General features: G+C 34.9%; 1 protein-coding gene across 4 annotated transcripts in view; it reads left to right on the forward strand.

Annotated features, from left to right (window-relative positions):
- AHI1 (Abelson helper integration site 1) overlaps nucleotides 1-16311 on the forward strand; it is a 91883-nt gene that overhangs the window by 61192 nt on the left and 14380 nt on the right. For all 4 annotated transcript variants that reach the window (XM_033056446.1, XM_033056447.1, XM_033056448.1 and 1 more), the window contains exons 20-23: nucleotides 6095-6153; nucleotides 11613-11678; nucleotides 13985-14147; nucleotides 15559-15659. In XM_033056446.1, the coding sequence (XP_032912337.1) occupies nucleotides 6095-6153; nucleotides 11613-11678; nucleotides 13985-14147; nucleotides 15559-15659 (389 nt within the window). The remainder of the gene's footprint in view (nucleotides 1-6094; nucleotides 6154-11612; nucleotides 11679-13984; nucleotides 14148-15558; nucleotides 15660-16311) is intronic.

A 16311-nucleotide genomic window follows, 5' to 3' on the forward strand; every position in this document is an offset into this window, starting at 1 on the left:
CTCATAGTTTGGGAGCCCAGGGTTCTCCTAGTAGCTGCAGCTGGGGCATCCACTGGGAAATCACATGCTGTATTAAAGAAGCTGTAGCACAATGTATGGAACTGCATGGTCCTGAATTGTGTAACTCCCTAGAGTTATTTCTCTAGATAACTCTTTTTCATACCAGCATTTAGTAAACAATTGATTGAAAAGGTAAACATTAGTTACTTTTTCGTTGAAAGCTTCTGTATAGACCTTTCTATATAGTGTAGTATTTTGAATGGCAAACAAAGACTGATCTATTGGCCTAATTTCCCAAGATTATTTTGTTAGTCTACAAGTTTTCATTGTATTAATAGGCATGGGGAAGGGAAATAAAAATAGGTTATGCTTTCCCACCTCTCAGCACAGCCATTTCAGCTGAATTTGGAAAGGGTAAGGTGGGGTGGATTTGTTTTTTTTTTATTCCTGTCATCTAGATCAATCTTCACTAACTGGAGGAGTGATGTCTGTCAGCAGTAGAGCTGCCAGACTTTTTTTCTCACTCATTTTACTGAGATAATTCTCTATATAACTTACAAAAAGTGAGACAGTAAACAGAGACAGATTCTATTTGTCATATAGATTTGGGGTTTTGGTTTTAAGTGGATAGATTTAGGTTAATAAATTTCAACCTCACTTAGAAAATGAGAATGACATTGAGGAGATAGTTCAATCTTTTCTGGATGCTTTGATAGAAGAAAAAGGAGGAAGAGCAAGGAGAGTGCTAGTAATGGCATGGGCTGACACAGAGTAGACTTCTGTCAGTGCAGAATAAACTGCAAGAATCTTACGGGTAGAAGGCCGTTCAGTAATGTTGCCATCACAGCACCTTTGTATATACAGCATGTGAGAACTGCCTGTTTTAAGCACATATATTTTAAGTGGTTTGCAAGATCACAGAATCACACCATTGTTAGGTTGGAAAAGGCCTACAAGATCACTGAGTTCAAGCTTTGCCAAGAGTTGCCTTTTCAACTAGACCGTGGCACTAAGTGTCACATCATTGTTTCTTGAACACTTTCATGGAAGGTGACTCCACCACCTCCCTGGGCAGCCCATTCCCAAACTTAAAAACCCCTTCCATGGAGAAATTTTTCCTGATATCTAACCTGAACCTCCCCTGATGCAGTTTGAGACCATTTCTTCTTGTCCTGTCACCATGCTACGGATTTCACTTCACTAAAACAGTTTTCAGTACACCTTTATCAATTCTCCTGTTCAGTCTGGGACAACTTCAAAATCATAGATGCTAGACTAAGTTATGTAGAACAGAGTTTCAAGTGGGTTTCCACCAAAGCAATGGATATTAGTGAAACATCTATTTTGCTGGTAAAACAAAAAGGTATGCTTGTGTTAAGTAAGTGCATCCACTCCTTTCATTTTGTGTGAACTCCATCTGAAAATGTTTGTGGTGAGTTTTAAATGCATTTCTGATCCTATGTTTAAATAAAGGAAAACAGATTCTTACCCAATATATAAATAATTTTTTTAATATAATGGATTCTGTTTGATCTATTAGAGCATAATTGGTTTGAGGATAAAGTCTTCAAGGGAAGATTAATATATATATATAGATAATTACAAAATTATCTTCATTCTCTCACATTACGCATATTTTGAAAAATGAAATAGCTCAAAGCTTGTACTTTACAAAACACAAAACTTTCCTTTGAAACCTTTGGAACCTAAAGTAGAGATTATATTGAATACTGAAAGATCCTTTGGTCACAGAGGTCATACTTTTGGTCATACCCTAGATGACTGTGCTGGAAATATTATTCTCTTTACTGGAAACAATTTTAAAGCCCCAGAAGGTGAGTAGGAAGAGGAATGAGCTGATCTACACATACTCATCTCATATCTCACTTGACTTTTTTTCCAGTGTTTATTATTTAATTGGGTGTATTTTAACTACTCTGTGTTGCAAGAGACCATGATATAATTCATAACAATGTCTGCAATAAAAATACCATTTCCTAGAGGCATTGGTTATTTTCATGTCTTCCAGGATTTTTTGTGGCTTTTGAGACAGTAGCAATTAGTATCAACCTAAAGTAAAACTCAGTTAAAAACAGAATAATGTGCAACTAGAATAGGTAAGATTTTTTTCTCTCTCTGCATGCTTTAAAGGTATTTGTCGCAGACATGTCTGAATATTAACATATTTCAATTTTCTTAGATATATATTTTTCCTTTACTCTGTGATCTTCTGAGAATTTTCCAGGATGAACTTTTGGATGATTTCATTAGCTGTAGAATCTTTGTGACTGGGATCCTTAGAAATTCATTATGCTCAATTACCTATAGTAATTTAAAAATGAATTTATCAAAAATGTTTCAGAAAGTGAGAAAAAACCTTCTTTTGAAAAGTTCATTTAAACAGGAGTTCTTCTGTGATGAATGTTCTCTTAGCCCTTTTTAACAGAGCGTCTTTGCACAAAAGCATTTAACTATGAGTGGTTATAGACAATCCAGTAGGATAGTGATGGAATTGTGACTGCCTCAAAAGACTTCTTTCCCTATTCTGCATCTTATGCTATTAGTTTAAAACAAAATCATTAAAGATGGTGTTATTTAAAAGACAGTGTTTTTAATTATTACAAGTACTATTCTGGGGCACTGTTGCTGCTGTCATATTAATTTCTATGTAAGTCAAGTCTATTTGGTAGTGAACTCATCTACTTCGTGCATTTCAGTCCAACTACTTAGAGTTGGATCACCTCACACAGATGTGTTTATCTAGAGCAGAGGGTAGTGAAAGCATGCAGTAAAACTGGAGACTTGGTATTGCAGACACATTTTGGACAGGACAACTGCTTGGCTTCTGTCTTCTTTCCTCTCAGGTTGCAGTTACACTGGTAAAGAATAAATTGCCAAAAGTGACTGGAGGGGAACTGAGTTCTCATTGTATAGGAAACTACCAAACTTTCAGACTCCTCTCAAGGCAGACAGATAGAACTGTTTTTCAAAGCAGTTCCTTGGTAGGCTCAGGACATAATTGTAACAATAGGATTAAGTTACCCTAAGGAAGAGCTGTCCTGCTGTTAAATTGTGTCAATATGAAAATTCCAATCATTTGAAGTAAAGGATTAGCAATTATAGTTTTGGGTTGCCTGATGTGCAGCTGTTAGCTATTACATTAGCAGTACATTATACTAGGAGTAATATGTTCTTCTCATGTAAAATTCTATGTAAAGGAAACCATTGTAGAATCAATGCATAATAATAGGAAATGCAGTAATTCAAATGTTGATACTTTCATAGGGAAGATTAGCGTCTCAAGATGTAGATAATTTCGAAGGTGAAGACAGCAGATAAGAAAGAAGATTCTTGGAAAGTACAAGTAAAACATCCACATTAGTAAAAATGCTTCTCCGTTAGTAATTCTGAAGCATCCTTAAGATAGGACTATCTAGATTACCCTGGGTGTTGGGGGTATTTCGGGCTTGATCTTACGAGGGATTTAATAATCTTTCTATAATCTCAGACTAAGCGAGAGTCCCAGCAGGTCACAGTGTCCTGTAAATCTAGTTTTTAGATTAAGTGGAAATGTCCTTCTGGAATCCAGACCTCATTTCAATATAGTAGTTGAAAAGCGTGTACAGCCTGAGTGAGAGAGAACCAAAGCAAGTACTGCTGAGGCTGTTAGTCACACCTGCTTGATGTCATTTACATGCTTCATCAAGCATGGAACCATATCAAGCCCATAGCTCTGGAACATTGCTTTAAAATTCTACTGCTTCATTTGGGGAAGAAAGGATGGATTTTCCCTTGCTTGCTGAATGGAGCTTGTTTTGTGAATGAGGAAGGTTTGAACAGGTTTTTTTGTTGGTTTGGGTTTTTGTTTGCTTGGCATTTTTTAATATGACCGTTTTGAATGTAGGGGCTACTAAAGGAATGCTTGATAATTAAAGAGAAGTAACAGATAACGCTAAAGTCTACTTTGGGATAACCAATAGACATGATCATAGAGTATTTGTGCCCAGGTGTGCTGTGGCCTGTTTATACCTCAAGCAAAGTAATAAGAATATTCTGCTTGTTTTGTCTCTAGTCATGGAAAACACTGAGTTTGAACCAGTACCAGCTTCTAGAATTCTGTTCAGCACTCCTTATATCTTTGAGTTGCACGTCTGTCTCTGTCCCAAGCTTGTAGCATAGCAGGTCTGTGCTGTCCTTTATTGGGCTTAATTGGGAATATTGGTCTAACCATACAATTTTCATCTGATGAACGGCTGAATATAGAGGCTGCACAGGAGTACTGACATGCATAAACATACAGTCCAGGAGCACTTGGAAGTTATGAGTGTTTTCCTTTGAAAAATAGGAAGGTCAGTGGTGTTTCTGATAAAAATGCAGATTAATGTTGTTTTTAATTAAAACTTGAATATTTTTCCAGACAAATAATTGTTTTTATAAAATATTTTATGTATCTTTTATCTTAGTATTGGTTTCTGTGAGTTGGCATGACACTCCCATGCTCAAATTGGCTGTCTAAAGAAAAAATTTTATCATGCAGACATTTTATTGGTTTTAAGTTTGTTTTTTATTCAGACTTGATACAATGTGTATGTGACAGTATATCCATCCATATGTAATATCATCTCTGTAGCATCTGGTTTTCTGACATTGTGTGTAGATAATAATATTAATAGGAGTAATATTCCCACTGACTTTTGGTTAGACTTGAACAAATGTTTTAGCAAATAGCTTTTTTGGAAAAAAGTTGCCTTCAGGACTGCTGTCTTTAAGTATGGATTGAATTCAGAGAATGGTTTACATTCTCATCTCTTTCTTCTTCTTAAAAGAGGTGGAGAAAAGTAGTAAAAGCAAAGTAAGCCTTTCAAAATAAAATATTTCAGAATTTTTACAAGATTTTTTTGAAATTATTAAGATCAAAATGTTTTTTTTTTAATTCATACCTGAAGCTGAATAATCCATTATTGCATGTATTTAGGATTTCTCACAAGTAGATTAGTCACATGCAGATTTGCAGGAGGGTGGTTTAACTACAATTGAGTGTGCAACTTTTAGTCTAGTTAGAAATATCTAAATATCTCAATGATTAAACATTTATGAGTAAATCTCCTGTGAAAGTCAAAACCACTAGGCTTTAGAAAGTATACTGTAGGTGGAGTTGTGCAAGTTTCCTTGTGGAGCTCTGCCAGTAGATGGGAATCTGAATCTGAAAAGTCCTCTTTATTCAGATACTGGACTCCTCAAAAGCAGATTTTTGGTGTGGCAAATAAAAATGCATTTTCAGAACTTATTTTTCTTTAAAACAAAACTTTTTTCAAAGCTAGTGTCTCACAGAGAAAGTCCAGTGAGCTTAACTCTGTGTTGCCTGGCATTTCTGTACTTGAGAAACTGTTCTCCAGTGAAGCGGTAGCATTTTTCACTGTCATGTTCAACGATTTTCAGATTTTTTTTGTATCTTTTCTTTTTAAGATGTTTTCTTAAGTGTACAGCTGAGGAGACCAATAAAAGATAAATCCATAGATGATAAAAGGATTTTCCTGAGCTTAGTAGTTAACATAATAGTCTGAAAAGAAAAGAATTTACAAGTACTTGTTCAAGTGTGCTATGTAGAGAGTGAATAAAATAAACAGCAAGATGTGTTGTGATAGGAACTCAGATGATCAAAGGAACTACTGAATAGGAATAGTTATTCTTTCAGATAAAATAAGGAAGTAATTCCTTTGTGAGTTTTTGTGATCATTTCTGTTAGAAAACTTTGTATGCATTACTTGGAAATTCAATGAAGAGAAAAGCAATACAGCCTAGATAATAGTGTCAGCTTTGAGCACGAGATGGCATGTGGACATAGCTTGAGCTACTTCTCTAAATCATTTGAATGGAAATATTGGATTAGTTAACCTTGTGTCAGGTCTGTTAGTTAAATAAACCCTCCAACTGTTCCTGACTGAAGGATGCATAGTTGTGACTCAAAGATGCTGCTGCTTTTCATTAGAATTTTGTCAAACATACCCTGCTAACATAATGATTTTAAAATAAAATGGTTTATTCGATGGAAAAGGATAACAAGCAGAAAATTCACAGCCTTTTCTTTTCACAGGGTGCTTCAGCCCAGTAGGAAATCCTCTTAGTCGAACACTATTGGGTAGACTACAGAAGGTAAGGAATTCTCTGCATTTTTTTAAAATTACTGTTTAACTATAAAATGTCATTATTCACAAGTTCTCGTTGTAGAAAGGTGTTTTTTTATCCTGTCTTTATTCAAAAAAGAGGTATCTTCAAACCAATTGTCTACATGGCCAAATTAGCTTATGCTGTGGCCAGCTGGTAGTGAAATCAGATCTCTGCAAATCAAAAGCTTTCTATTTTTTCATTATTTAATTTTTGTTGTTTAGAAAGAAATAAAATAAAATCAAACTCCTGTATTTTTTGTTTTTATTAAGAAAAGAGGTGTTGATGAGTAGCTGAAAGAAAAGCTAAGACAATAATCTGGAATGAAACTCTCATTGCAGCACCATGTTTTCATTGTTCACTCATACTTCATCTTTTTTGTCACACACAAAAGATGTTAAATCACATCTATCTTCTGTTTGGTTAATTGCTTATCTGTTAAATATTCATTGTAAGCTTTTCCTAATTATTTTTGTTCTTTTCTTTATTTCTGGTTTCCTGATCACCATAATAAAGTCCAACAGAATCTGTAAATGTCATTAATTGCAACTATATGTTTGATGAACCTGTATTAAACAAAAAATGTATGGAGAAACTAGTGAGGATAGAACAAGTGGTGCTTCTGAATACTGAAGGCACTTTTGTCTCCATGATGCTGGGCCTGTTGTGCTGGAGATGATAATCCTCCTGCTCCCATGGACAAAATGCCATGGTTTAATATTCTGTTGTAATTTCACTAATTTTAATTCTTGACAGAAATGTTATAAATGGACATAAATTAACTTGGATCATTTATATCTGTTTTGCAGTTTCAGTTTGGGGTTTTATTTGTATTGCTTTAGGATTTTTTGGACATACCTTTTTTAACTGGTTCTGTTAAGAGAATTGTGGAAAGTTTGTGAGATACATAGGATTCACCAAGAAATTTTGAAAGCATGATCTTATGTTTGTGTTGTGTTGGTTACTAAATGATTCCCATGTTCGTGTTTTCAAATTTTTGACCATCAATATGTAATTTTTTTAGGGAAAAATATTTATTGTTCAGCCAGTTACTGTAGTGTCTCCGCCACAGCAAGCTTAATAAGCATTTGCAGGACCAACTGTTTTGTGAAATGCTAGGGAGCAACTACTTTAAAATAGTTTTTTCTGAGAGGGGTAAATTAACGTTTTGAATATATTTTTTAATTCTTCTATTATAAACACATTAATATATATATGTGCAGATTAACAGAGTAATTAATAGCAAAACCTAGCATTTTAGAAATGGCAAAATAGTTGTAGACATTTTTGAATCATTTCAGGAGCTGGAGTATTTTACATGCTTTTAAATTGATCTTCTCCCCTTTTTTCTTTTTCTTTTCTCTTTTTTTTAAAAATTTTTTTTAATCCTTGTAGATTTTACTGCAACAGCTGTGTTTGCATTTCTGATTTCTGTTTGTACATTGCAGGTTTCAATAAAGTGCAGCCTGATTTTGGTCCTTTCTTCCTCTAGGCAAATTATAGATTCCCATGCTTATTAAATATTGAAGGGCTGTAATCAAATCAGGATTGTAGTCATCTGAAGTCTAAGGAAGTAACTTTACAGTGTCTATAGACATATTAATTATGAGTGAAGAAGAGTTTATCATTCTTACCAATTGATACTTTTAACATGATTTTAATTTAGCTATTAATACTAGTACTTGTGTTTCTGTTTCCCATAGACTAAATTTGTAGTTAGTTGTCCTGAGCTAGGACCAGAGAACAAGAACAGAACACAAAAGTGCTAAGAGTATGCAGCTGTTTTCTTCTAAGTCTCATCTTACATAGCATTTAATTTAAAACTTCACTTACTGGAGTAAAGAGATTGCATAACGTTCTTAGGGGAGGAGACAATTAAATAAATCTCTAACCTTTAGGATTGTAAGGAAAAAGAAATACAGTGTAGCAACAGAAAAATCTCAGATTTATTCTGTAGAATATTTGAATGTTTTGCATATTAACTTTTAAACCAACCAGGGGTTTTCAATCAGGCTCTATAAGTTAATTTCTTATACTTTCTCCTTTAAAAAAACAAATCAAAAAAACATTAAAAACCAAAAACAGCAACAAAAGAAATCCAGGAAAGGTAACAGCTTCAGAATGTTGGCTATTTCACACTGAGGCACAGATTTACTGGACAGACAAGAGAAGCTGTAACATACATTCATTGTGTATTTTCTGGAGTATTTGCTTAAGTAATATTCCCAGTTTCTCTTACACTGTGTCACACAACAGGTATGGGGGGGTGGATGGAAGCAGTGCTACTGTGAAGCATCCAGGAAACAGATGTTTGTTCTTCTTCATGTTCCTGAGTCTGTCACTGATGGGAAAAGAAGGGAGGGTGGCTTTGGCCCTGAGTGCATGCATACACACTAGGGTTCACCCTGGTGTGTGTAGGGTCTGCCTAAAATTAACCTTAGAAAAGCTGATTTTCCTAGTGTTGTTATTAAGGGTTAATGGCTAATTAGAAGTGGCTTAATCTGTATGTTTGTTATGTTACAATGAAGAATATGTTTACATATAAGGAAGCAGCAAATCAAACTCTATGAATCATTAGACTGTAAATTTTGTCTTTAAAATTTGATATTGTGATAATTGAAGTATATTGATTCAATAGTAGAAAATGAAATGCCAAGATTTTTACAGAAAAGGAAACAATAAAATAACACTTGTTCTTTCTTAGTACTCCTTTTCCTAAGGGAATGAGTTCTATCTATTGCCCAAGTCGTGTGGGCTAGTCTATACTATACATACATCTATGTTATACATATACTATACTGTACATCTGCATCACACCACCAAAACCTCCATTTGAGCAATCACTGAAACTGACCCACTAAAAAGAAGTCATAAACATTTTAATTAGGGCTATTGTTAGGAATCAATAAAACTTGATACAATAATGTATCAGGTTACTCTCGCATACAGCGTTCTCATCAGCATCTTGAAACATTTTTGTTTGGTTTTGAGTTAGAAATGTCAAGGGTATCTAAGTGGGTTAGTCATGGATAACCAGTGTGATACTTCATGGTCTAGAATTCTGCATCAACTGATTTATCTTCCTCTGAGGATGTTCCTTAATGCTGAAAGCTGCTAACAGCTTTGTTCAACCGCAAGCAGTGTGACATGGCACACTTTTCCAGCAAGCATTTTGTTTCTGTTTCTCATGATGGTGTGCCTCCCAAAAAGACCAACTCCTCAGAACGTAACTATAGCCCCACAACTATTCCAATGCAAGAAAAGGATTAATTAGTTTCCATCCTGCATGAAAAAAGGAGACATTAATATTGTATTGAGAATTATGTATACTCATGATGTATTCAGCATGCCTGTTGCTTTTTTTGAAATCCTGAAAACATGCCTTAATCTTGTGACACAGCATTTTAAAAATTGTGTTTCTGAGCGGAAAGGCCGCTAGTTTGTGTTGGATGTTCCTTGTGGTGTAACTTGGCACTATTTGAGGAATGGCTGGGCAGTACTTGAGGGTGGCACTGCACACCAGAGGCAGCCTTGCAGTTGCTGTGTGTGTGGTAGGCAGCCGTAGCAATTACCCTGGACAGCTGGAGGTAGAGGTGTGTGCAGCCAGTGACGTACTCGGAGTACTTCTTTCAGAAGCACCTCTTTGGATTGTTGTTGCCTTAAAAGTTTAAGGCAGTGTCTGAGAACATTCAGCATAGTCTCAGGGTGACTCATAGATGTTAGCTTGTTATTTCCACACGGCTTGCTCTCTTCAAGCTGTTCTCGAGTGTTTGAGAGCCGCATAAATACTTTATTAAAAAAAGAGAGACAGACAGATTGAGACACAATAATGGGGCAATATGAGTACCCTGAACTAGATACCTAAATAATACTGCTAATAATTCTGATGAATCATTTTTGAGCAACAGGAGGCACTCCCATCCCACAGGCTAAGCACATTGCCTGCATAGTTCTCTTAACCTTGAGAATGGAAAATGAGAATTAGCTGAAACCTGTACAGCAGTGCTGACTATCAATAGACCACTGAACAAGCAGTGTACTCTGAACTGCAACTCCACCAGACTTTGTTCAAAATTTGTTTATCAAATCAGGCAGTTACACCTTTTTTTTTTTCCTTCTGTGCATGTACATAATTATTCAGAACTCTTTAGGTGGTAGGCTTAGATGTTCTGGTAGATGATAAGAACTGAGTGCAAGTGTTCGCTTTTATACTGAGTTCATCTGTAACTGCTGTGTGTGTCTGTAACTACTGTGGCAGTACCAAAACAATCTGGAGACTGGATGGAGTTCAGGATAGTCAGTGATTTCTTTCCCATGTGGGATAAGCCCAGCTAAATCATGAAAACAACACTGAGGGCAAGAATCCCTATTCTCAAGAATGGCATTTATTCTACTGAGGATTTGCAAGGATTTTCTCTGCAACTTGTAATGATTTTCCTTGGATCACCATAATAAAAAATTTAAAAACCCCCCAAACATTGAAAATAAAAAGAACAATACATCTTAGATATACTTTTTAAAAGCAGAATAAGAGAAATAAATTAGTGCAAAAGATATATAGAGGAGTGGCGGTAAAATATGAGAGAGATTAAGTATGTTGGATTAAAATTTTCAGATTTAAATGGGTATAATGCAGTGTATCTGTTAAAGGTAGAAATGTTTACTTCACAAAGCACACATTTGACACTTCTAAAATATTTTAATTCCTGTGTAATATTTCTATTCTGTGTGGTAGTGTGTATCCTTTGATGCACCCAAAATTGAGGGGAAATTAGTTTCCCCTTTGTGAAGATAGACCATTGGAAAAAAATAAGTAACACCAGCAAAGGATTTCCAGCTCTTTCTTTTTTTCCCCTAGTTTGTTGTTCCTCTTCTAATTTTCATAAATTTTCTATTCTAAATCTTCTTTCAGCTTAAGCGTTCAATTATTTTACAGAAATGTAATTTTTTTAAGGTACAGGCTTATTCTGATTATTGCAATATATACCTACTGTTCTTTTGAATTTATTGAAAGTCTGAAGAGCAAGTGGTAAGAATAGAACAATTAGAATTAAAGTATTTGTTGGTTATTAAGACCAACCTAAAATTCTCCATTATATGGAAGTGACATCTTTTGCATACTGGTTCATAGATAAAAGTCACTGTAAGAACTTCTGAAATATCTGGTGTAGTGTTTGCAATGCAAACAATCTTGGACTGCATAGTTATCAGTCCAGTTCTGTCTTTAGTGCAGTGTACATAGTTGAAAAATTTAATATCTTTTTCTAAACATCTGCCAGCCAATAGCCAATATTACTCAGTGTTGCTTAACATCACTTCTGCTTTTTCTTTTTTGAAAAAAGCATTTTGTTGCAGATAATTCTTACTGTCTTACTGGAGAAATGAAAACACAATTATAGTTCAGCAAAATGCTTCATATTAAAATTTAAAACAACTTATTCTTCTAGAATGATGACAGCCTGACTGCACTGGGAGTGGGAGAAGGAAACAGTTGTCCACCCGGGCAAGAGACAGTAAGTATTACGTAATTTTTTGCAATATCTTCTGTACCTGTTATAGTATAGCTGCTTTTGAAAGCATGCCATTTTTTAGCATGATTCCAAGGATTTTTTTTCTACTGTAGATTTTGTAATTCTTACAACAATGTTCATAAGTGTATAATTACATTACTTCTGGGTTTATGTCAATCTTGAAAAACAGTTTAGTAAAATTTTTTTGAATGTAGATTTTTAAATTTTTTTTTTGCTTAGACTTTGACCCAAATAGAACTTGACAAATCTTTAAATTTCACACCAGAAGAAAGTCCACTACTTGTAGGTGTAACTTGAGTGGTTTACATTCTTCTTTGGTTCTGAGGTGCATTTCTTATATCCTGTTATGGTCATTTTTCTGATCGTATGTTGACAAAGAATATAATGGCAATTTCCACATTTTATTTAAATTGTCAGGCTTACTAAACCAGTTGTGTTACAGGACACATTGATATATTAATTTCTTATTTCTGAGCAACAGACAGTGGGACTTGCTTGATTGTTTTGAACTGTTTGTGGCAGTTTCCATGTGTGACTGAATTTTTGTATTTTTTTCCAAAAATCCACAACATTTGCACCAGAAGTATCTTGCAAAAGACACTGCAAAACAAAATAGTTGTTGCTCTGCCTTCCGTTGTTTTTCATGCTGCCAAGTAATTAGTGTTGTATTCCTGCATTTCTTTTTGGGTTTTGGATTTTTTTACCTAAAGTGTCCTCATGGTTTTCATGAGATTGTCACTTAACTGAAGTGGGCACTGTTAGAGCACCTCTTACTGGACATGGTCATGGTGCTCATTAGTGCGGTTTTGTTTGGTTCCGTTCTGCAGTTCATATTTCTGTACTGCCAACATCACCTATAATTACCATTTGCTTTCCTAAGGCAGGGAGGCGAGTTATGATAACACACGTTTCATGGTTTAGCTTCTTTATGTAAATTCAGGACTACTGAATGCATATTTCAGTAAATTTCCTGTCTACTGAAAACTATGCCAATACTAATTCTTTGGTGCTGACCAGCTCACAAATTGCTACATAAAATTTACAATGGTAGAATCATTTCCATCTTTTCCCATTCATAACTAATTTAATCTGTTTAATTGGTGACATGGAATTATGAAAATATGAGTGACTTTGGCTATATTTTTACACACACGACTCACAGGTGATCTTGTTCAGAGCAGAAACACAAATATAAAAAGCACTGTGGAATTCAGCAGTCTTAAAATTTAAATGTATGCATGAATAATAAAAAGAAGGATTTTTTAAATCCGTATCACCATAACTTTTCTGTCTCCTTCAATCCAATTAACCCTCCTATTGCTCCTAATGATTCCTGTTTCTGACCTCTATTAACAATTTTGTAGAGTAATATGAGGTGAAGACTGTAGGTAGGGAAGCAGCATTCTGTGTGTAAAATAGGTCATAATTTTGCTCTTCACTTATGAGGAGGGAAGTGAGCAATTCCCGTGTTCTTTCAGTTCATTTGTTTTTCTTTCATGCTTTTCTGCTCAGAGTTCTCTAGGACAGTGTTTTGTTCATAGGGCATAGGAAATAAATAAGAAATTGTACTTGATGTTTTCATATTCAGGGTAGAAAGCAGACTTCTAGTAGTTTATTGTATGTAGTATGCATGGTCCTGATGACTGTTAGTACTCTTTTTCATAAAAGTATAACTGCACTGAATTTCGCTGTCAAATAGATTTATTATGTGAAATGAAACATAAATGTATTTCTGCAGATATTTATAAAATTGTATGTCCAAATGCTCATTGCCAAACAAAACAAAACAAATGAAAAATAAAAAAAGAAAAAAGAAGAAATGGAGTGATCAAAGCAAAACTTTGCAATGTCTTTTTGTATTAAATTTTTTCCTTGGATAAAGCTGTCATACTGTTGAAGTATTTATTCAAACACATATGCTTCATGAGCACACAGAGAATGGGATCTGAAGGTGGTGTAACAATTCTGAGAAAGTGACTGTATGAAGTTTTTTTTTCTCTTTTGCTTCACAAGCAAATTGCTTATAAAACTAACAGCTGCTGTTTTGAAGCTAATCTTAGTGAATTGAATGTTCTTAACCATTTCTGCAATCCCACAGTCCTTTATCTTGCCTCTCCTGCTGCTTTCCCACCACCCCTGATCCCATTAGCAAAACTTGAGGCAGCCTCAGCTTTTACCAAAGTGCAGCTTTGGTTTCAGCTGCTTTTCTGCAAGAGGAAGTGAATGTTGCGCTTTTTTCTCTGTGGCATGGTTGTGATAAAGCTGTGGTGTTCTTATCTCTCTTTTAGGTAGTGGCTCTTTATGACTACACAGCGCATCGATCAGATGAGCTAACCATCCATCGCAGTGACATTATCCAAGTGTTATACAAAGATAATGATAACTGGTGGTTTGGCAGCCTAGCAAATGGACAGCAAGGCTATTTTCCAGCTAATTATGTGGCTGGTGAAAGTAAGTTTACTGCTGTCTTCCTGGTATACCGGTGTGGGTTTAACTGATGCTCCAAGATTTTACCATGCTGTTCTGCTTATTGTTCTGAAGATAGGAATTTATGTAGTACACACGTGGCATAATGATGACTTATTGTGGTGCAAAAATTGTATAAAGTCAGCTAACCATTGCACTTTGTTAAACATTTCAGCTTATGGAATAAGTCAGCTTATTACTGACTTAATTATCTGTCAGCTGTATTGATCCCTTGTCTCTTAACACAGAGCCACCTAATTCAGGCCCCAACTTGGCAATGTTTTAGGACACGTCAGAGCATTTCGCAAATATCTTGGGGTTTTTTCTTAGGCAATTTCTATTAAATCTAGCTTTTGTACAAACTCTAAATTTTCCCCCAGCTCTAATGGAGAATGTTCAGTTCCCAATATCTGGATTTCAGTGTGAAGTTTTAAAAGAACAGTAATGGTTAAATCTCACATCTGAGCATTGAACTTACTACCAGGTCTTTTTCATTAAAACAGTTTTGATTAAACTGATACAGACAAACCTAGAGGAATTTGAATAAATAATATAGGATGCATCTAACTTAGTCCACTGCTGTAAAGATGCTCAGTGTGTTGGCAGTTGTAAATATTCAACTTCTGGTTGCACACTACAAGAAATTAATTTGCCTTCCTAAACTATCAAACTATCGGTTATACTGGTGTTTAGAAATCTTTTAACCCAACATTTCTCAAGATGGTTTCCCCCATTTTTTAGTTCCTCCCTGTGTCTTTGAAGTGAAATCTAGTATTTAAACCTCTTTCCTAAAAAAATATTTGTACATAACACTATGCTCACTTGATGAGGTTAATTAAAGTTAGATTTACTATGCCCTTCCCTATTTTTCTCTCCTTGTTCATCCTGTGCATTTTGCCCTAACTTTCCTCCTTGCAAGATAACCCAGAGAGGAGTATGAGGGAAGAGTCTTCAGTGAGGGCCTTAAGAAAATAATCTGAAAAACAATGACAAAAGAAACCTAAAGAAAATTTTTGAGACAGTTGTCCAACTGTGAAAAAAAATCTCTGGTAAATAATTTGCTGTTGCAGTTGATGATCATCTTATTGAATCAAAAGAAATGTGTAAGATACATTTGTTAAGTATCAACTACTTCCTAACAGTATGGACTTTGTTCTTAGGTAAATGTTTGAATGCTTTTATGTAATAACCAATATATAAATCATATTTAAATCTAAACTTGCTAGTATAAATAAAGGATTATGGGAGAAATTTTAATAAATTCTCATACATTTGCCTTCAAACAGTTTTCACCTGTTTTCATTCACATCCTGTTTTTGGCTAGATTGTAATGTCATGGTGGTTCACAAATTCTTTCATAGCTCTAATAATGGCGAATTATGGTTCCTCTTTTCAGAAGAATATGAAGAACAGCCTTCAGGATTAGTACCAGATTCTGCTCCTCTCCTACCAGAAGGACCAACGGAAGCAGAGGAAGGTTCTCTGGCACTACATAAGGTAATAATTTGAGAAGCAAGGATTCTGTAAGTAGCGGTAGGTTGTCTTTTGTGTGCCGCATGGACTGTATTAATTTTTGATCTTTTATGTAAAAAATTCTTATGTGTAGATCTCATTCCAGGCAAGCAGGTATATTTTCAGCAGAAGTTTAATATTTATGTTGTGAGCTGTTCCATCATGTGGCAATTAATACCCTGCTTTAGTTCCACTGTTGTAATGGGTGGCAAGTCTCCCATTGACTTCATGTTTGCAGAATTATGTGTGTAAGAATTCCAGTTTCTGTGATTTTTGTTAGTCATTTTTCAGTTAGTGCATATATGGTATGTACAGAAGAGCAAAGAAACAGGACCTGGTTTTTAGTCCAGGAAAAAATAGACGTTTGATTTTTATGGACTTGGAGTTTTTTAAAGATTCCACTATATGCAAAGCAGGCCAGTTGACTCTCACTTCTCCAGGGGATTAGAAACTTTGCATGCTTATGTTTCCCTTCTATGAAATAAGACTGCTGATTGTCTTAAAATGTGGGATATCTTCTAGGAAAAAAAAAAAGTAATAAAAATAAATTCAACAACTGATAGAACTTAAGATTTTTTTATTTCTAAATGTTTGTATCCTTAATAAGTATACTTTCCACAATTGTTCATTTACTGAA

Source organism: Catharus ustulatus, chromosome 3 (genome assembly GCF_009819885.2).
Source record: "Catharus ustulatus isolate bCatUst1 chromosome 3, bCatUst1.pri.v2, whole genome shotgun sequence".
NCBI classification, from domain to species: Eukaryota; Metazoa; Chordata; class Aves; order Passeriformes; family Turdidae; genus Catharus; species Catharus ustulatus.